Consider the following 22,469-nt stretch of genomic DNA (forward strand, 5'->3'; position numbering starts at 1 on the left):
ACTAAAATACCAATCTGCATGTCTCTAATTTTTCCAAAATCCAAAATATCAAACTTCTTATACATAGACACAGTGCTAACGCTTCCACGATCATAATTTCCTAGAATTCTAATTGCCTTATTCTGTTGCACTTAAACTCTCCTATAATTAGACTGAAAGTTACTACCCCAGATTAAACAACCATAATTTATATACGACGCTATTAAAGTATGGTACAGTGACATTAAAACTTTCAAAGGAAGCACATTTTTAGACACCGCAGCATTCCAACTCCCCTTGACACTTTGCAGGAAACCAGGTCAATGTGCGCCTTCCAACTGAGTTTGAAGTCAAGAAGAAACCCGAGGTAACACGTTTCTCGGACTTGTTTCAAAGAAACACCATTGTACTTAATATCTGAAGGTAAATCTTGGGGCTCACCAGTCTTTCTAAAAACAATGTATTTTGTTTTTGAAGCATTAACAGAAAGTTTACTAAGTGTAACAAACGTATGAAGTCCCTTTAAAGCACTGTTCACTCGATCTACCAAGTCCGGTAACGATTTGGCAATAACAGTAATAGCAGTGTCATCGGCAAAAGACGTTAAGTAACCAGGGACAAAATCTCGTACTATCTACATAATTTAAAAATAAAAGAGGACCTAGGACAGAACCTTGTGGCACTACGCAATTCAATGGGTAAGCCTGTGAAACTTCATCATTTATTGCAACTTTTACACTTCTACCTCGCATATACGACTCAAACCAACTCAAACACGTATTCCTAATACTTAAGTTCGACAATCTATACAACCAAATTCCAAAATCAACAGTATCAAAAGCTTTCTTAAAATCAATGAAAATTGTCATGCAAAAATAATTTTTTTCCAATGTACCATTTACCTTATCAATTAAATTTAAAGTGGCATGCACAGTTGAATGTCTTTTTCTAAATCCAAATTGAGTTTCAGACAGAAATCCGCAATTTGGTAGATGCTCATATAGTCTTTTGTGCACTATTTTTTCATATAGCTTTGAAATGGTGGGTAGTATTGATAAAGGCCTCCAATTTGAAAGGTCACTTATAGTCCCAGACTTTGGAAGTGGGATGACTTTGGCCATTTTTAGCGAACGGGGAAATTGACTCTCTGCCATTGACAGATTTTCTAATTTCATTTCAAAATCTTGACCTCTTAGGTCTTCAAAAGTTGAATCTTCTATCAGCAACTCGTCGTTCACTGCTGCTTCACTCTGAACAGTTTCACCAATCTTCAAGAAATGATAAGCAAACAAATATCATACTTTGTCAAGATCTCGAACTATTTCGCCACCAACATTTAGGCTATACAGTTGTTGAGCAGGACTACCTCTGACCACTTAATTAATAATTTCCCAAGTGGCTTTAGAGTCTGATGTATATTTCTTAAATTCTTCGCCATAAAAGTTTCTCATTTTCTTTCGTCTAGTAGAGTTAACTAGATTACGTTGATCCTAAAACTGTGCAGAACTAAACTCATTTGGTTCAGTGATGTGTGCTGTATACAAAGCATTCCTTATATTAATCATTCGCAAAAGCTCATCATCAACCCAAGGTTTTCTCGCTGCTTTTTTTTCCTATTTTCATGCTTTTCAGTGGGCATGTCAAGTCATAAATACCTAGCAGCGTGGTGTTGAACTTTTCAAAAGCCAAAGATGGGTTATTCTCCCTAAATATACTCTCCCAATTTACAGCATCTAGCTCTTCTGAAAACATTTTAACGTTCGCTGGCTTCAGATCTCAGATCTGTATATTACGCTTCAGTACTTGTTTTTTTATGTGAAGCTCTAATCTAGCAAGGACTGGCAGGTAATCAGAGATAGGCGAAATTATAACGTCTGCGCATGTAGTTGCTACTTGACGTGACGAAACAAATATGTTGTCAATCAAGGTCGCAGAATGCTCAGTGATCCTTGTTGGAACTGTGACCACAGGGTATATATCGTGAGATGACATGAAATTTAAAAAATCAAGATTCATGCCAGCTAGTATTTTCAAATCATAATTAAAATCACCCATTATCATAAATTCCAAACCTGAATTTCTTACATTCAGCATTAAATCATCAAAACCAGATATAAACGATCAAAAATAGAACTTGGTGGTCTATAAATAATGCAAACTAAAAAATTCTTTTCTTCAAATCTAACTTCAACAGAAAAACTTTCAAACTCACCCTCTAGCCAAACCTCAAGACCATCACGCACCTTATACTATAGAGAGTCCCTTACTAGAAACGCCAGGCCTGCTCTTTCCATTTTTGAACGATTTTTCAATTCTAGACTATACCCTGGAAAACTATAGAACGAGAGAAGACTATCCATACCCAAATACGTTTCACATAAAGCAAGCAACTGAATAGAATCATTTTCATACATAAACTGAACAATATCATGGTAAGATGACGTAATGTGGCAGTTCTACGCGCGCACAAGGCATTCATTTGTTCTTTTATTAATGTCTACAGGTCCATTAATATACGTGCTAAAACTACCCTGCCGCAAATTTAAAAGAGACTGCTCTGCCATAAGCTTAGATAATAAATATTTGTCGATATCAAATGGGTCTTGTTCATATCGTTTAAGCCGCAAACTTAGTAGATCAGTACCCATTAAAACGAAAAATAGTAAATATTGGTATTACTATTGAACAATAAAATCAAAATAAAAAAATATCTGAAAAAGAAAAAAAAAATAATCAACAAAATCACATGTAATCAACAAGTGACCTCATTCTGCGAACGGAAGGGTCGCTTGGCCTTTTCACAAGGACATTACCATGGTCTGTCCAAACATACTTCACAACAAATTTGTCTCTCGCCATGTTCAAAATGTCTCTTCAACGCTTTGTTAAACCCTCGGTGATGTATACACCGGTACGCGCTAATTTTGCTTTTTTTTAAGACTCTTCGGACAATATCTTTGCTCTGAAACTTCACCATTATGGGAGCTACTTTACCAGAACCATCTACGCTGATCATATTCTGCCGGAATCGAAATACGCTTGTAATATGCCTATCCGTTATATCACTACACCTAACTTCTGCTTAACCAAATCAATCACAGTGCTATTCAGGTTAACACCTGGCTGTTGTTTCATTCCATGGATTACGAGAGTATAAAGAAGAACTTCTTGGTCATAATCGTCAAGCCTCATCTTTATGCGATTAACGCGCTCCTTAAGATTTTCAATAAGTGTTTTTAGGGTTTTGAGTGATTTTTCAAGCTTTTCAAATTTAGGATTATATTCAACCGCAATAGAGGCGCACACTTCGCTGACAATTGTATCCGCAGAGCCACCATCAGTAGCCATTTCCGCTACTTTGCGGGCTATATCATTTTTTAGACTTAACTTCGTTTTTTCCAACTCAGCCTGCACCGTAGCCACTTGGCCAAGTAGACCTGAAGTCGCAAGATCAGGGTCAGCCAGAGTAAGATTCATAGCGGCAAAAGTCTTACTTCTTCGATATATTAAACAAAAAAAAAGTTTTTTTTAAAAATGAAAGTAAGGAGCGACATTAAAACTTAAAACGAACAGAAATTATTCTGTATTTGAAAGGGGCTTTTCCTCCTCAACGCCCCGCTCTTTACGCTAAAATTTGACTCTTTTTCTTAACTCTACATTTTAAAACAGTAAAAAACTTTAGCGTAAAGAGCGGGGCGTTGAGGAGGGAAAGCCCCTTTCAATACGGAGTAATTTCTGTTCGTTTTAAGTTTTAATGTCGCCTCTGTTTTGCCCCAAAGTCGTCCGATCAAAATTGTTAGATAGTCATTTTAATTCTAACATGAATTTCCATGGGGAATTTTTCTGTAGGGGCAATTTTCAACTGAGGGAGGAGGGATTTCTGTAGGGGGTATCCGATATTATTCGGAAAACGATCAGAAATTGAATTCTTTTTCAAATGTAAGAATGTTAAGGAGAATTTTTCAGAGGAAAGGGCTGTAAGTCACAAAATGTACCTATTGTTTGCGTATAGTATTTTTTATCGATTCTGTAAGGAATTTTCCTTGCGGGACCTTCAAGATTTAAATTTTTAAGAAAATTTGCAAGAATTTTCAGCGAAGCGCGAAGCACCACCCCAACAGCTAGTATATCTATATAAAAATAAGTTGTCTGTCTGTCTGTCTGTCTGTCGAGTGACGTCGTGATTGTCCGCATATGACGTCTCAATTATTTCATCATATACCAATTCAAAAACAAATGTGTTCAAGCCGATGTAGCTGAGTTGGTAAGGCGTTAAAGAAAGAAAACAAAATAAAAAAAGGAAAAAAACTAAAAATTGAAGGAGAAAAAGAAAACTAAAAAAATATAAAAAAAAAATAAAAAAAACTGAAAAAAGGTAAAAACTACAAAAAAAATAAAAAGAAAAAAGAAAAAACTAAAAAAGCTAAAAAAAGGTAAAAACCAAGAAAAAACTAAAAAGAAAAAAAGAAAAAAACTAAAAATTTATTTCATCATATACCAATTCAAAAACGAATGTACATACAGACTTGGACACCGGGACACAAATGACGACTGGGACACCGTGACACAGGGAATATATATAAAAACTAGCTGTTGGGGTGGCACTTAACGCCACCCCAACACCTAGTTGGGGTGTCCCTGTGTCCCAACACCTAGTCGGGGTGTCCCTCTATCCCAACCCCCCTGTGTCCACCCCAACCCCCGCGCGCGTAAGTCGTTACGCGCCATTGTAGTTGTGTCCCTGTGTCCCACCTGTGAATATAGATATATATATATGTATATATAATAGTATATATATACTATATACAATAGTATTCAGATCTATACCTCAATATTCTAATGATTGCCCTTGAGCTTTTTTGATGGTGATTGGTAATCGAACATTCCCTGTGTCCCCGTCGTCATTTATATATCCCCCTGTGCCCCCCGGCGTCCCCGTTGTTGTTGTTTCCCTGTGTCCCGGTCGTCATTTGTGTCCCAGTGTCCCAGTCTGTAATTTCTCTTTGAGTGTCGCGGTCGTCATTTATATCCCCTGTGTCCCTGTGTCCCGGTCGTCATTTTTGTCCCGGTCGTCATTTGTGTTCCGGTGTCCCGGTCTGTAATTTCTCTTTGAGCGTCCTGGTCGTCATTTATATTCCCTGTGTCCCGGTACTTTGTTGATGGTGATTGCTAATCGAACATTCCTTGTGTCCCGGTCGCTTTCTCTTTGAGTGTCCCGGTCGTCATTTATATTCCCTATGTCTCGGTGTCCCGGTCGTCATTTGTGTCCCGATGTCCCGGTCTGTAATTTCGTCAGACGACAAATATGACGTCAGTCGATACACAAACATGACGTCACTCGACACACAGACACACAGACAACTTATTTTTATATAGATGGATATATAGATATATAGATAGATAGATACATGTCTCGGTGTCCCGGTCGTTATTTGTGTCCCGATGTCCCGGTCTGTAGTTTTGTCAGTCGACAAATATGACGTCAGTCGACACACAAACATGACGTCACTCGACACACAAACACACAGACAACTTATCTAACTATATATATAAAAATAAGTTGTCTGTGTGTGTGTGTATGTGTGTGTGTGTCGAGTGACGTCATGTTTGTGTGTCGACTGACGTCATGTTTGTCGACTGACGTCATTATAAGGATTGAGCTGTATGCGTCATGAAGTTGTTTGTCGATTGACGTCATGTTTGTCAACTGATGAAATTACATACCGGGACACAAATGACGACCGGGACACAGGGAATATAAATGACGACCGGGACACAGGAGCACAACTACAACGGGGACGCCGGGGGCACATGCGGGATATATAAATGACGACCGGGACACAGGGATTGTTCGAATAGAAATTTCAGACCGGGACACCGGGGCACAAATGACGACCGGGACACAGGGAATATAAATGACGACCGGGACACTCAAAGAGAAATTACAAACTGGGACACAAATGAAGACCGGGACACAGGGAATATAAATGACGACCGGGACACAGGGACACATCATTAGAATAATGAGTTATAGATCTGAATACGGATTGTTTTTTCCATGGACAGTTATATGTTGCATGTTCAAGAGTCAGTAAACCTGACAATCAATTTATATGACACAGGGACACAACTACAATGGCGCGTAACTAATATGGCGCGTAACGACTTATGCGCGCGGGGGGGCTTGAGGGGCGCGAAGCGCCCCACCAACTAGGTGTTGGGGTGGCGCAAAGCGCCACCCCAACAGCTAGTTTTTAAATATATAGATAGATAAGTTGTCTGTCTGTCTGTCGAGTGACGTCGTGTTTGTCCGCATAACGTCTGAATTACTTCATCATATACCAATTCAAAAACGAATGTATTCAAGCCGATGTAGCTGAGCTGGTAAGGTGTTATGTTCCAGGTTCTAGGTTCAAGAGGTTCCAGGTTCAAACCTTGGCTTAAAAAAGGTAAAAACTACAAAAAAACTAAAAGCTCATAAAAAAAATAAAAAAGCTAAAAAACTAAAAAAATAAAAAAAAAATAAAAAATCTAAAAAACTAAAAAGAAAAAAAAATAATAAAAGGAAAAAAACTGAAAAATAAAGGAGAAAAAGAAAACTAAAAAATATAAATAAAAAAACTAAAAAAGGTAAAAACTACAAAAAAAAACTAAAAAGGTAAAAAACAAAAAAAAACTAAAAAGAAAAAAAGGAAAATAACTAAAAATTTATTTCATCATATACCAATTCAAAAACGAATGTATATACAGACCTGGACACCGGGACACAAATGACGACCGGGACACAGGGAACATAAATTGACGACCGGGACACTCAAAGAGAGTCAAATATATATATATATATATATATATATATATATATATATATATATATATATATATATATATATATATATATATATATATATATATATATATATATATACTAGCTTTTGTGGTGGTGCTTCGTGCCACCCCAACACCTAGTTGGTGGGGGCGCTTCGCAACCCCCCCAAGCCCCCCCGCGCGCGTAAGTCGTTACGCGCCATTTTAGTCCCGCGCCATTGTAGTTGTGTCCCTGTGTCCCACCTGTGAATAAAGATATATATATATATATATATATATATATATATATATATATATATATATATATATATATATATATATATATATATATATATATATATATATATATGTTTTTAACTACGTAAAACTTGCGAATATACAACATTCTTCGCTGTCCCATTGTCTCTACGTTTAAATAGATTGTCAGGTTTACCGAGTCTTGAACATGCAACATATAATTGTCCATGGGAAAAACAATCCGTATTCGGACCTATACCTCATTATTCTAATGATTGCCCTTGAGCTTTGTTGATGGTGATTGCTAATCAAAGATTCCCTGTGTCCCCATCGTCATTTATATATCCCCCCTGTGCCCCCCGGGGTTCCCGTTGTAGTTGTGTCCCTGTGTCCCAGTCGTCATTTGCAGTAGTATAATGGGGTTAGAAGACAAGCGACAGCGGAGTCAAAACATGCCAAAGTTGAAAATGATAGATATGATAATTAGGTTTGGGATTTAACATGGATAAGGTCATCCATGCTTACCATGCTTTTGCTTAAAAACAATTATGTTTCTGCGATATAGATTTCATAATGGCAAGAGACAAACCGGGGCAAAAGTTGACGTTCAACTCTTTATAAAGATCCAAGAAATGAAATAACTATAAATAACGACATTAGAGTTTATAATAATGTTAGTGAAGAACCTAATATTGCATCATCCTCTGTTCAATAGCAAAGGATTGGCGTTATGTTCTTCATAATGACAAAAGTCAAGCGAAGGCAAAAGTTGAAGGCCCAATAAAAAAAATCAGAATTTTGCAAAGAGGCTAATTCAGATTTTAAGGTCATTTTAAATGTTTAAGGGGTTGACTGAAGAAAATAAAGCACTGGTCACAAAATGATCTAAATATGTCAAAATTTTAAGAAAGAATCCATATTTTTCATACATTTGTGACTAGCCACAAAATGATCTAAATATGTCAAAACTTTAAGAAAGAATCCATATTTTTCATACAGTGGCTACGAATTGACATTATGAAAAGACTCAAATTTTATGTGGTTAGAAAACAAGCGACAATAAGAATCCATATATAGAAGCCTGCTGCGTGCCTTGTGCTGGGCCTGGTGGTGAAGACGCATATGAATTTTCTAAGAAAAAATTCATATTTTTCACAGGTTGGCTGTATCGAGCATGTGGTGACATCATTACATCAAAAAAGGCTTAATTCGTCTGCTGTTAGAAGACCTTTGTAATTACAGCAATGGTTTTAAAATTTTAAAGTTCAGCGTGACTCCAGGTTAACTGTAAAATCTGACACCGAAGTTTTTTAGAATAGGACCCTTATAGACACTTCTTTAAATTAACGGATGTCTGTGAAGTTTAAGTTAATTTTTAATCAGGATTATAGTCCATTGCATCCGAAAATTTGAACATAATTTTGGAATTGCAGCAAGCAATGTAATTTATTACTCTAACTGCTATTCTTAACACAATACTAAAATCAATTCATTAACATTTAAGCTAATTAAGATAAAGTATTTTTAGATTTCCTCTATATATTAGCTCCATTTAATCTTTTTGATAGCCCTTTTCTGTGTTTTGCTAAAAAAAAAAAAATAAAAAAAAAATAATACAGAGACTATTTAATGATGGTTTTTGTGACTTGGAAAGCAGTCCTGGAATCCCTTTTCATGTGTTTATGTGGATGGGGACAGAAAGTAATAACTTTACGGTTATATTTTTGCAGCTTCTGCTTTCTGCTTTTCACAAAGCGATTCCAGAAAAATCACGGAAAGTGATTTTTCACTTTCCGAGAAAAATTACGAAGAACATTGTCAAACATGGTTACATTTCTGAATTTTCTTATGGCATGTATGAAGAAGGCTATCCTTCGGTACAAGGTAAAAGTAAGCTAGATAGGTGTCCTGAAACGTATTCCACCAGTTTCCGTATACCAAGCACATTCTTCGCTTTCCAGCCATTTTCCATCGGTTTACGAGCTAGAAATATATCGAAAATACAGAAGAGACATCTTCAACATGAAAAATGTAAATATTCAAAAGTCAAGAACATTGTTTACGTAAAAAAAAGAAGGAATAAAAAAAACTGATGCCATGCACCACATTACCAATAAATTTATTGAAGAATTCAATCATCGTCCAGATTTTATTTGTAAAGTGCCTGGAAGGTAATTTCGTCAATGAGTTTCAAAATTAAATCCTCAGCAGTTGTAGAGACACTAGATATCAGAAGAGCACAGCATAGGTTCTAATGAATTTTGTCTAAGCTTACATATAAGGAAAAAAATCAGAGACAGCGGTATAGTGTTGTCTATTGTATAAATCATAAGGCTTCAATGTTTTGTTATTATATGTTTTCCAGAGGTACTTCATTAGGTACAAGTAGTCAGAATTGGTACAGTAGTACCAATAAAAAAAGGTAAATAAAAAAAAAGTAGTCAGAATTAGGTATAAGTAGTCAGAATTGTCATTTTCAAAAGTTTTTTTTGGGTAAATTTCTAGTTGAGTGACTTCTTGCTATCTCAGAAAGGGGCTAGATGAGGAAAATGAAACTTTCAGGGTCAATGTTGGTATTACTGGAACAATTTTTGTGGGTCATGACACTATTATTAATAGATGCATTTTGACTTTTTGAACATCTTTTCTCTTGCAAAACTACTGCAAACTCACTGTTAAGGAGTTATTCTCACCCAAATATTCTTGTATTTATATATATAGAATTGCAATCATTTCTATTTTCATTGATCAGAAACTTGAAATTGCTAAACTTTTAAGACTGAAAATTGCTCTGTTGCTTTTAAAGACAATTTTTTGTTAGGTTAGGTTAGATTAGGTTAAGTTTCTGGTAGTTTTGCAAGAGAGAAAATATGTACAAAAAGTCAAAATGCATCTATTAACAATAGTTTCATGACCCAAAAAATTTGTTCTGGTAATACCAACATTGACCCTTTCAGGGATTAGTCTACAGGCTAAAGTATATCCTGGGAAGGTATTTTAAAGTACCCACCTCCACTCCTTCTCCCTCTAGAGAACCCTGAAATTTGCCTACATGACAGGTCTATACCTAATGAAATTTTGACAAAACAACATTTTACCTTAATTTTCAGTTATCAGTTGCTTTTTCTCTGCCTTTAGTTCTGAAAATGCAATTACTGTTATTTGAGTAGAATTCTGAGCCATATCAATGTTTTTTTTTTCAAAATTTAGGAAATGTATTTGCATATCTTTAAAACCTTATAAATTGGGATTGAGCAAAGTTGTGAAGCTGAAAACAATTTTGTTGTACTTCATTCAAGCAGAAGATCCATTTTGCAAGATTTCACCTTTATAACACACATATTTTGAAGGTCATCAAAGGTCAGGGCCCTCTAGAGGGAGAAGGAGTAGAAGTAGGTACTTCAAAATACCTTCCTGAGAAATACTTTAGCCTCTAGACCCATCCCTGAAAGTTTTGTTTTCCCAACCTAACCTCTTTCTGAGATAGCAAGAAGTCAATCAACAAGAATTTTACCATTTTTTCTGTCAATTGATTTGAAGTGGATACCAGATTATTTATCAAGTATTTCTTAAATTTAGCTGTGAACTAATATATTACTAGGTTGGGCTATTGCATTTGATATTTGAGGCTATACTACAATGAGAGGCAAATTTTTTCCCTGTTCCTTTTCTTTGGCTTACTGTAGGGACTTGGCACCTTTTGGGATTTTGAGGGGTATAACTGTTTAAAAGTTTGCTGGTCTCAACTATTTCTATTTATTAGTTATTGCTTTGTTGTTTCTTCTTAATAAAAAAACAGCAATATATAAATTAAAAAATAGCTTAGCCAATAGGAATATCAGAAAAAATTAAACACTTTAACTCTAGAAATACATGTCAGACCAAAAAAGTGAGTTGAATACATTTGCTTTGGTTTATGATTTTCTGTCAGTTGCTTTAAAATTTTTTGAAAAAGCTTACAGTTACTGGAATGTCTATAAATAGGAAAAAAAAACTCAAAAGCTTTTGACTATGAAAATACTTAACATCCACAGAAAGTCTATACAATATTTTGGATTCACATCTTAGTTCTGAATTGATTGACACAGAAAAAAGGTATTTTTTGGACATCTCTTATTATTAATTCTATTTCTTACAAATTCAAAAATAGAAAAGTGCAGATTGAAAGAAAGCATAAACAACAAGCATAAATAACACTACTTAAATAAGAAAAGTTGAAAATGTATATAACTTGAATCTTGAAATAAAAACTTCAATTTTGTATGAACATTTTGAAATCCAATTAAAGAAATTTAAAAAATGGTCAAATAGAAGGCCAAACTGCATCATAATTATCATTTGTCCTCATATAATTGACTTCTATCATCCAATGGTATGTAAGTTTTGTTCCATTGGTTTTTATATTAGGCTTGTAGCTAGCCTGTATTTTACAAAGGGACAAATAAAAAAAGGAAGAGACACCAAATTAAATTTCTAAAAATAACCAATTATATTACTCACTAATATTTTTTTTTTTGCAACACACACTTGAATTCTATCATTTATCACATGCTTGATTATATTACTTGTGGCTATTATTTTATTTGCAACATGCATTTCAATTTAAATGGCTACCATCAGATAAATTGCACATACTTACTTAAAGTTTACTTAAAGCTGTTCAGCACAATTTGGCAGTTGACCTGCATGTTTGATGCCCTCTGTTTGCTTAATGGGCTTGTAGCCAGTTGATCATTAAGTTATGTTGACCACTCAGCAAATGCATTGAATTTGTTGGTGTGTTTTGTGTTTCTCCCAGGACTTATCATATTGAACCAGTTTTGTGAGAAGTCATATTGTTTTGAATCTTAGCAATTATTTTGTTCCTCCTTGATATTTGTGAAATAAAATTTCTGATGTTAAGTAACTGACATTGGGACATACTTTTCAAAAACCAAAAACATTATTTTTGACTACAGCATTAGTTCTAGTAAGTTAAATTTCAAAACTAAAACTGACCAATCATGATAAGTCACCTCACTGTTAGCTCAACAAACCAATTGTCCAGCAAGAAAGGCCTGTTGGATTAAAATTAATGATATTATTTTTATTATTAATCTGAGATTCGAATATTGGAGGAAAATTAGGCATGAAAAATTGATCAACAGAACTGGGATTGCTAATTTTATTTGTGAATTCAGGTGTAGTTTTCAATTGTGCTTAGTTTTATGACTGCTTGTAAATTTAAAATCTCCTTTCCCTTTTCCAAAAATGTGAATTATTCCAGAAGTAGCAAGGGCTTCTTTGTAAAAAGAAGCCCTTTGTCACATGGATGTACTCCTCTGGAATAGCCTCCCAAACAGCATTAGGGGCTCTGAATTGGTTTCAATATTTAAATCCCAGGTCAAATGGTTTCTCCTCAGTCATGATGCTGGATGAGAGCAGGATTGTCTGAATATTATGTATGTAACTGTCTTTGTGTGTGTGTTTCACTTGATTATGCAATTTAATTAGTTAATTGAGTCACTGTGCAGAGGTCATTTGGCCTTCTAGTAGTGGCTTTGTTTCTTTTGTTGTTGTAATAGTTTCGGAAATTGTTGAAAATAAAGGTATCAATCCATATAAAAGCTGCTATTGGAATTCTGAACACATCTGCAAAATAAAATACAATATTTCTTGTAATATTTGAGTAAAAAAGATACACTTCTGGATTTAGTTACATTACTGATCAGCCAAAGTAATGGAATGTATATTTTTTCATTTTTTTCTAGAGTGAACCTTATTGGAGAGCACATTGATTATTGTGGATATTCAGTTTTACCAATGGCTATAGAGCAAAGCATCCATGCAGCTTTTAGGCACATTCCTGAGTCTAGCCTTCTTAGTCTGAGAAATACTGCATCTGAGTATGGGAATTTTGAATTGGATTTAACTAAAATTGTGTAAGTACCAAATCTGAAAATAAAAAATGGGAAATTATAGTTTGCTGAATGACATCTTGTCATTCTGATCATACTGTCCATCTGATCATACTGTCTTTCTAATCTATGGCAAACGGTACCATTCAAACCAGAAAAAAAATCTCTAACACATATAGAAAATTGGTCAAAATGGGACAAGGCAAAATTGACCATTTTTTGTCTTTTCGTCTAAAATGATGACCTTTTAAAAGCAACTTAATTTGCACTTATATTGAAAGTTGGTAATAGGTAAATCTGGTACATATATTTCAAATATGCACTTTGTTTTCACTTTGAACGCTCATGTTCAGTCCCCCCCCCAGCCTGTAAATCATGCCTCAATATAGGTCTAGGAACAACATTACGTGGAGTTGAATCCATACATAGAAAAATTGGACTGCTAATGCAGAGAAGAAGTTGTGTCCATGTCAGTTTACCTACCGCACTACCCTCCACCCAAATTCTTAGAATCCAATAAGCAACTTCTCACAACTAGGTAAATCATTGATTTTAATTTGAACAAAAAATCACAGGTAATTTGAAATTGCATAAGGACTTTAAAGTCATCACATTTGTTTAATAAATCACATGCCTTCTTCATCTTTGATTTGGGCCTGAGTAATTGATATTTGTTACATGGATATGGCTGAATAATATCTTATAAGGGGCATGGGATTGAAAAAAGAGTTGTCTTTATTCAAAAGAAGCTGGATCTCAGTGTAATAGCTCTGGTGTTCCTCTTTTTACTTTTTATATCCCCTTTTCAAAAGTTCATTTTGTTTTGTCAGTTCTGGCTGCTAATGGATGATAGTGGGGTGAAGCTCATTTGAATGATATTTATTTTATCAATTTTTAGGACTTTTTATAAATTCAGACTGACAATGACCACAATATGTACCATTCAGCCCCCAAAAAAGAAACGGAAGCTTTGGATACCATTAACATGCTAGTTGCCTAGTGGATGGTTACAAGTTGGTAATAACAGCCAATGGTGGTTTTAGGGGGGGGGGCAGAGAAGGCATTGCCCCAGGTGAAAATTTGGGGTACAAAACTTTGAATAAATAATATAACAGTAAATAAAGATAAATAATCAATTGTAAATAATCCAACCATTAAATATATTTGTGTTTTGCTTAAATACAGTAGAAAGCGCAGTTGGCAGAAAGTATAAGCAAACTGAATCCGAAATTTTCATTTTTTTTCCATATCTTCGTCACCATTCCTTGAAGGTAAAAGTAAGTAGACTAAATTTAATTAATATAAATATTTTTTTGTGGTATTTTATATTCAAAGCTGTTGGTATTTACAGGATGTTGAGATAATGGATAATTTTACAGAGGCTAAAGTAAGAAGATTTTGTCAGAAAATTGTTTTTTTTTAATTTGGCCTGAAAATTTTTGGGAGACAGGGCGGGCGTGCTATTCAAGATTTTGCCCCGGAGGCAAGAGATGTCAGAACCGCCACTGGAGAAGGTAATCTTACAGGCACGTTTTTGCCTATCTACTTTTTATTATCTTATTCTAGCAGCACCAAAGAAAAAAGTGCCTCACTGCAAATTGGCATCCTAATATATTCTATCTCTCTAGCTTTATGACATTAGCTTTCATTTTGACAAACGAATATATTAGCAAAACACGTTCCTATATTATTAAGATGCTTTAAACTAACATTGCCAAAGAAAAACAAATTAAACAGTGGCGCCATTCATCTTGTTTTAATTAGACGGAGGCATTGCGTTGTTCATCAGGTAGAATAAATACCGCATTATTGTGCAAAACATGGTGAGACTTGACACAAACATCGAATATATTTAGCCGAATATATATCGAATATATATATATAAGTAGAACAACAATGATGCCACATGGGACTGAGATTTGTTGTTTATTTAACCAACACAGATAAAAGTGTTATAAAACGATGGATTTCATTTAGTAATCGAAGAGTAATTAATTAAGTTGTTGAAGTTGTTGTTGCTAAAAAAAAAAAAAATAGGGAGCTGGATAAAACTAGAAGGGTGGCTAGGCCCTTTTTGAATTAACCAGAATAGAATTTTTGTATATAAAACAGCTGAAGATGAGCTAGTTCTCAGCTTGTCCCCTTGGTATAGTTGGGCATAGGCCTTCGTTTTATTTTTTTTTTTTTTGTTTTTTTTGGTGTTCTCCTTTGCTCAAGAATAATTATTTATTTGTCTAAATAACAGCCAATAATCTAATTATGTCACCCAATTCTATTTTTTATTTAGTTATTTACTTTTTTTTATGAATTTATTATATTTTTTTATTGGTTTATTTTTTGCTCAAGCGTCATTATTTCATTGTTTGAATTAGTGCTAAATAATTTATTACGTTACCTGATTCTAGTTTTTTTTTTATTGATTACTTTTCTTATAGATTCATTATTTTTTTATTGATATATTTTTCTGCCGAAGAATCATTATTTAATTGTTTGAATAACAGCCGAATAATCTAATTATGTTACCCGATTGTAGTTTTTTTTTTATTGACTTATTTTTTAATTGATTTATTTTTTTTATTGTTTATTTATTTTGTAGTTTTATTTTTTATTGATCTTCTATGTAAAATTCTGTAGTAGTGTCAGCAGCACATAAGGGGTTTGTGGTCGTCTCATTGGCTTGGTTGTAGTTTACTTTTGTGCCATTCCCATTCACATATTTACAAAACTGTTTCATTTTTCCAAACAATTTGTTATTGTTTGAAACTGCTGTCTTTTATGTTTTCAAAAATATAAAGAAAAATGAATTATGTGCTATTTATGTCCTGTTATGACTTTAAATTTAAGAAAAACTACCTTTCAATAGCAAAAAAAAAAGAATTTATGATAAACAATTTTTTGGAGGTTAGACTTAAGTTATGTCTGTTTTTATGTTAAATTATTTTTCAGTATTCTTTAACATAAAACAGTGCTTCCAAATATATTTTATGATTACATAGTAAATCGACGTTGCCCAAAATTTTGAGTCAGTCATTTCAGTGCATGATTTAACCGTATTGTTTTTTTTTTTGTTTTTGTTTTTCCAAAAATTGCTCTTAGCATGATGGATTAAATATGAATGCTTAGACTACTTGTTAACAATTTCACTTGCTATTTACCACTTTTTAGCTAAAATGGTAGCAATTTTTGATATAATGCCTCAAATGTTCCCACAAATGTGATTTAAGACTTTGCCTGTTATGTTTATCAGAGCAGAGGAAACCTTGATTTTTATCATAATAATCATGTTGTCTCTGACCAGGCGTTTCTTGTTTCGACTCTGTAAAAGTGATGTATTTTTTGAGTGATTTTTATGGGTTTTAGTTTTTACAGCTTGTGTATTTTGGTAGATACCTAATAGGCAAGATATTTTTAGGAAAAAAGTTCATTTGGCTTAAAAAAAAACTATTTCTGAAATTTATTGAAATTTCTTAAAAAAGAGTCAGTTCCAAAGAATAGTTCTCTGAACTATAATTTTGGTTGAAAAAATTATGACAACTGAATCTTTTTTATAGACCTACCGTATACTAAATGTTGCCTTTGAAAAAGGCTTTTTAATTCTTAAATGGCTTTGTCACTTAGTGTTGTTCTCTGTTATAAGTGGATCTAAGATACCTTAAAAAAAAAAAAAAAAAAAAAAATACTGTCAAATTAAGTGGCATTACTCTTCTTTATCTTCCACTGGTACTTCTCTAGTTTGTACTGGTCTAAACTGTCACTTAATATGTCCACAGGGATACCCTTTTGCGAAAATGTTGGAGGGGGGAACGTTGGTGTTTTTAATATATTTTTTCAGTGGAAATACTAAAAAAGTGTTTTTCAATGAAAGGCATTTTAAGAATATAGGGGTTAAAAATTGAGAGAGGAGGGATCCCCCCTGGCTACTGCCCAGGCATGTCCAAAAAATTCAACTCAGATGATTAGTTTTTCCTCAGCAACTCTGATGATATTTTTTTTCCTCAGTATTGATAAAACAACTTTTCATTGGTCAAATTATTTCTTATCTGGAGTCCTTGGAGTAATTAACATGGCTAAAGAAAGAAATTTGAATATCAATAGCGGTGTTGAAGTTTGTATACTTGGAGATATACCGCCCTCTGCTGGTTTATCAAGCTCCAGTGCACTTGTTTGTGCAGGCGCTATGATAATGAATCATATTTATGAGGTGAGTTATATAAATTTTTGATTTTCTGCTGCGACGAACAATTTTGTTTGTGGTGGTGTTTTTTTCTTCTTCTTTTTTTGGGGGGAGGTGGTTCTTATTTTAGCTAAAGTGTCTATGAAACCGAGATTTAACTTATTTCCCCTTTTTCTTTTTTTGAATAGTGGTTGTATTTGGATTTATTTTGACATTTTAAACCTTGTCTAATCTTCCTCAAAAATTGTTGAATAACTGACTTACCTTATACGCTGTAAAGCAATATGTGGTCCCAATAGGCAGTTAGCTTGTCTAGATAAACCGAGGCAGTCTTTCAAATAGTACTGACGGAATTTGTTTGGGAGCCATCCTCTCTCTTTCTATACGCAACATCTCTGACTTCTCCTTAGGCGTGGGCTGGCACGTACGCAGGGGGGGGGGGCTTTGGGCCCGGGCCCCCCCGAAATTTTGTGAAATGTGTAATTTCCTCATGGTTTCTTGGGATTTCTGGCAAAAGTAGGACATTTATTAAGAATCTAGATATATGTTTGAAGCCTTTTTTGGGAGATTTTACATCATGCAATTATCCAGTCAAGTCACTGCCCAATTATTAACCCATTTTCTGTCTAACGTTTTACCCTCTTTGAAGTAATTAGCAATTGTACTGTTATTTTTTTTTGTAAAGAGAGTACTTTCCACAGCAAAATAGAATTATCCTTGATATTAGGGCGTTTTTCAGGATAAAGTACAGCTTTTAATGGATCAATTTTGGAAACTATCGTTTTTCATTAAAATCTACCTTTTATGGCACTTGGTATTAACCAAGTGACATATAGCAATCGCAAATTCTGTCGGCCTGTCTGTCGGTCTTTCAGTCTGTCGGTCCCGGTTTTGCTACTTTAAGCACTTCCAGGTAAGCTAGGACGACGAAATTTGGCAGGCGTATCAGGGACCGGACCAAATTAAATTAGAAATAGTCGTTTTCCCGATTTGACCATCTGGGGGGGGGGGGCCCGTTAATTCGGAATAAATAGAAAAAATAAAGTATTTTTAACTTACGAACGGTTGATCAGATCTTAATGAAATTTATGTTTGGAGGGATACCGTGTCTCAGAGCTGTTGTTTTAGATCCCGACCGGATCTGGTGACATTGGGGGGGGAGTTGGGAGGGGAAAACCTAAAATCTTGGAAAACACCTAGAGTGGGAAAAATTAGCACAAGTCCTAGATACATGATTGACATAAACGGAACGGATCCGCTCTCTTTGGGGTAGTTGGGGGGTGAACAGATCTCAATGAAATTTGATATTTAGAAGGATATCGTTTCTCAAAGCTCTTATTTTAAATCCTGACCGGATCTGGTGACATTGGTGGGAGTTTGGGGGAGGGACCTAAAATCATGGAAAACGCTTAGATTGGAGGGATCGGGATGAAACATGGTGGGAAAAATAATCAGAAGTCTTAGATACATGATTTACATAATTGGAACAGATCCGCTCTATTGGGGGTTGGTGGGTTTAATTCTGAAAAATTAGAAAAAATGACTTATTATTAACTTACGAAGGAGTGTTCGGATCTTCATGAAACTTCATGTTTAGAAGGACCTCGTAACTCAGGTCTCTTATTTTAAATCTCAACCGGATCCAGTGTTATTGCGGGGGGGGGGCAGTTAAGGGGGACCGGAAATCTTAGAAAATACTTAAAACGGAGAGATTAGGATGAAACTGGATGGGAAGAATAAAAACCTGTCTAAGATACGTGACTGACATAACCGGACATCTGCTCTCTTTAGTGGAGTTGGGGGGGGGTAATTGCGAAAACTAAGGTATTTGTAACTTACGAAAGGGTGACCAGATCTTAATGAAATTTGATATTTAGAAGGATCTTGTGCTTTAAAGCTCTAATTTTAAATTCCAACCAGATACTGTGACATTGGGGGGAGTTGGAGGGGGAAGCCCGAATTCTTGGAAAACGTGAAAATTGAGGTATTTTTATCTTACGAATAGGTGATCGGATCTTAATGAAATTTGTTATTTAGAAGGAATTCATGTTTCAGAGTTCTTATTTCAAATCATGATCAGATCTTTTGACATTGGGGGGAGTTGGAGTGGGAAATCTTGGAAAACACTTGGAGTGGAGGAATCGGGATGAAGCTTGGTGGATAGAATAAGCAAATGTCCTTGATACGTGATTGACGTAACCGTACTGGATTCGCTCTCTTTGGGGGAGTTGCTGGAGGCGTTCAGTGATTTGGCGAGTTTGGCGCTTCTGGACGTGTTAGGACGATGAAAATTGGTAGGCGTGTCAGGGAGCTGCACAAATTGACTTGATAAAGTCGTTTTCCCAGATTTGACCGTCTGGGGGGCTAAAGGGAGAGGAAAAACTAGAAAAAAATGAGGTATTTGTAATTTACGAGTGGGTGATCGGATCTTAATGAATTTTGATATTTAGAAGGACATCGTGACTCAGAGCTCTTATTTTAAATCCTGACCGGCATTAAGCCTCTGATTTTCCTTTTAAATCAATCTATTGATTCTTAGAATTTTGTTAGAGCTCATACCATATAAGCTCTTGGCTCTCAGCTCTTCTTTCCTCGTCACAAGTGCCATACGAGCTTTTAGCTCTTGTTGCAATTGAAGAACTTACTCCTTACAGCACCCATATTGCACTGTTAACCCTAAAAGTTCCCTTTCAATGGGATATAATAGATTAAACACTGGTTCTAAATCGCTATGAACACAACCTGAGCCGAAAACGTACTTTTGAGGCTTCAGTCTTCTTCCCCCCATCCGCTACAATATTACAGATTAAAGTTAATCTGTATTTTCCAATATACGTGCTTTTTGCATTACTAAATAAAAAAAAGTGCTACTTTGTATCTGCTGTTTCGAAGGTTTTGGCCCCCACCCAAAAGAAAAAAAAATCCTGCGTACGTGCCTGGGCGTGGGTATCAACTGGCTATTGTTCTTTTCTGGAGCAGAAAATATTTAATAGAGTAATCAACGTTAGTGACAATGCAAACTGTTTTCCTATTTCCCTCATCCAATCTAGACTCAGAGACGGATAGTTACTGAAGCTATTCAATCGCTGATTCAGGGGCTTAGCTAATTTGAGTAAATCGAATAATCCAGCCAAGTAAAAGGCGAGACTACTTAATAAAAACTGCTGAAAAGTGTGATATAAAATCAGAAAAGGCAGGAATGCCACTCTGCTGAAGCAAAATTAAATAATTGATTGTTCAAAAGGTACTATCAGGCGATAACGTGCACTATCTTTATTTTTTTTTTAACGTATATTTACGCCCGATGTAGTATTTAGCTCATAACATGATGTTCTCTGATCATTTTCTTCGTCAGAAAGCTCTGCGACCTCCATGGTCCCTACGTAGGTTGCTGCATTTCCTACTGAGGCAGACATATGGATTCTACGGCGAAGAAGCCGGTTGCAAATAGCAGACGGCACACTACAGTATTACGTCGTAACAGACGGCACACTGAGACGGTAACAGACGTAACAGATGATACTGAGGAGTAGTGAAAAATAGTTCAGTTTTGCTACTCACTGAAAAAGCTGTACCGATCTTTTGTTTTCTGGGGATTTCTGGGGATCCCTAGAAAACAAAAGATCGGTACATATTTTTTTGCAGCTCGTTTGACGTACGGTCCTTCAAATGACCAGTTTGGACTACTATTCTCGTAACAGACGGCACACTACAGTATTACAGTATTACAAAGTATTATTTAGAGTTTGTCAGTAGCAAAACTGAACTATTTTTCACTACTCCTCACTGTCATTGTCTATGTTCGTTTGTGGGTTATAAATAAATAAATAAATATGAATGGAAGTTAAACTTGTTCACAGGTTTGCAATGGGGTAGTAGTTTCCTAATCTTTTTATTACCCTACCACTTAGCCCAGGATTTCCTTAGGTTATGCCAGTATAGAAAAAATAGTATAAACGAAAAACGACAATCTTTTGTGCTAGATACAAAAGGTAATACCATGGTTGTCTGCTGCTAAGATAATGTAAATTCTCCCCCTTTCTGGGTAAAAAAAATCCAGTTTCTTTCCTTGGTATATGAGACAATTTAGGAGTATTTACCTCTGTGCTAGGCTTTAATCGGTTCAAACTTTTTCATACTTTAGCTTGGCTACTTTGGTTTTGCTACTTTAGGCACTTCCAGGTAAGCTAGGATGCTAAAATTTGTCAGGCGTATCAGGAACCAGACCAGATTAAATTAGAAATTGTTGTTTCCCCGATTCGGCCATCTGGGATGGGGGAGTGGGGGGACGGTTAAATCGGAAAAATTAGAAAAAATTAGGTATTTTTAACTTACGAACTGGTGATCGGATCTTAATGAAATTTGATGTTTAGAAGGATATCGTGTTTCAGAGCTCTTATTTTATATCCCGACTGGATCAGGTGACATCGCGGGGAGTTGGGGGGACCTAAAATCTTGGAAAACGTCTAGAGTGGAGGGATCGGGATAGTGGGAAAAATAATCACAAGTCCTAGATACGTGATTAACATAACCGGAACGGATCCGCTCCCTTTGGGGAGTTGGGGGGGGGGGGGTTCTTCAATTCTGAAAAATTAGAAAAAGTGAGGTATTTGTAACTTACGAAGGAGTGACCGGATTTTAATGAATTTTGATATTTGGAAGGATATCGTGTCTCAGAGCTCTTATTTTCAAGCCTGACCGGATCTGGTGACATTGGGGGGAGTTGGGGGGAGCCTAAAATCTTGGAAAATGCTTAGAGTGGAGGGATCGGATGAAACCTGGTGGGAAAAACAAGCACAAGTCCTAGATACGTGATTGACATAACCGGAACGGATCCGCTCTCTTTGGGGGAGTTGGGGGGGGGGAAGGTTAATTCTAAAAGTTAGAAAAAATGAGGTATTTTTAACTTACGAAGGAGTGATCGGATCTTCATGAAATTTCATAGGTAGGTAGGTAGGTAAATTTTTATTTAAAACCTTTATATCATATACATATCAATTAGTCACAAAAAAGCCGTTCTGGTCTGTAATAGCGACTACATTCATGTTGCTTTAATCATCAAGGTATTTTTAACTTACGAAGGAGTGATCGGATCTTCATGAAATTTCATAGGTAGGTAGGTAGGTAAATTTTTATTTAAAACCTTTATATCATATACATATCAATTAGTCACAAAAAAGCCGTTCTGGTCTGTAATAGCGACTACATTCATGTTGCTTTAATCATCAATAATACTAACTCATTAAATGCAAACACACACAAAAAAGTGTATATATAAACATATACACACATATTTAATGTGTACATATAAACATACACATATTTAAAAGGACCTCGCAACTGAGACACACATATTT

General features: G+C 35.2%; 1 protein-coding gene across 3 annotated transcripts in view; it reads left to right on the top strand.

Moving 5' to 3' along the window:
• LOC136043841 (N-acetylgalactosamine kinase-like) overlaps positions 1–22,469 on the top strand; it is a 74,652-nt gene that overhangs the window by 5,562 nt on the left and 46,621 nt on the right. For 2 of the 3 annotated variants that reach the window (XM_065728778.1, XM_065728779.1), the window contains exons 1-3: positions 9,079–9,212; positions 12,792–12,962; positions 16,938–17,139. In XM_065728778.1, coding sequence (XP_065584850.1) covers positions 9,139–9,212; positions 12,792–12,962; positions 16,938–17,139 — 447 coding nt within the window. In that variant the 5' untranslated portion in view covers positions 9,079–9,138. Of the gene's footprint in view, positions 1–9,078; positions 9,213–12,791; positions 12,963–16,937; positions 17,140–22,469 lie in introns of those variants that run through there. The other variant, XM_065728780.1, reaches the window with a different exon arrangement.

This window comes from Artemia franciscana, chromosome 2, assembly GCF_032884065.1.
Source record: "Artemia franciscana chromosome 2, ASM3288406v1, whole genome shotgun sequence".
NCBI classification, from domain to species: Eukaryota; Metazoa; Arthropoda; class Branchiopoda; order Anostraca; family Artemiidae; genus Artemia; species Artemia franciscana.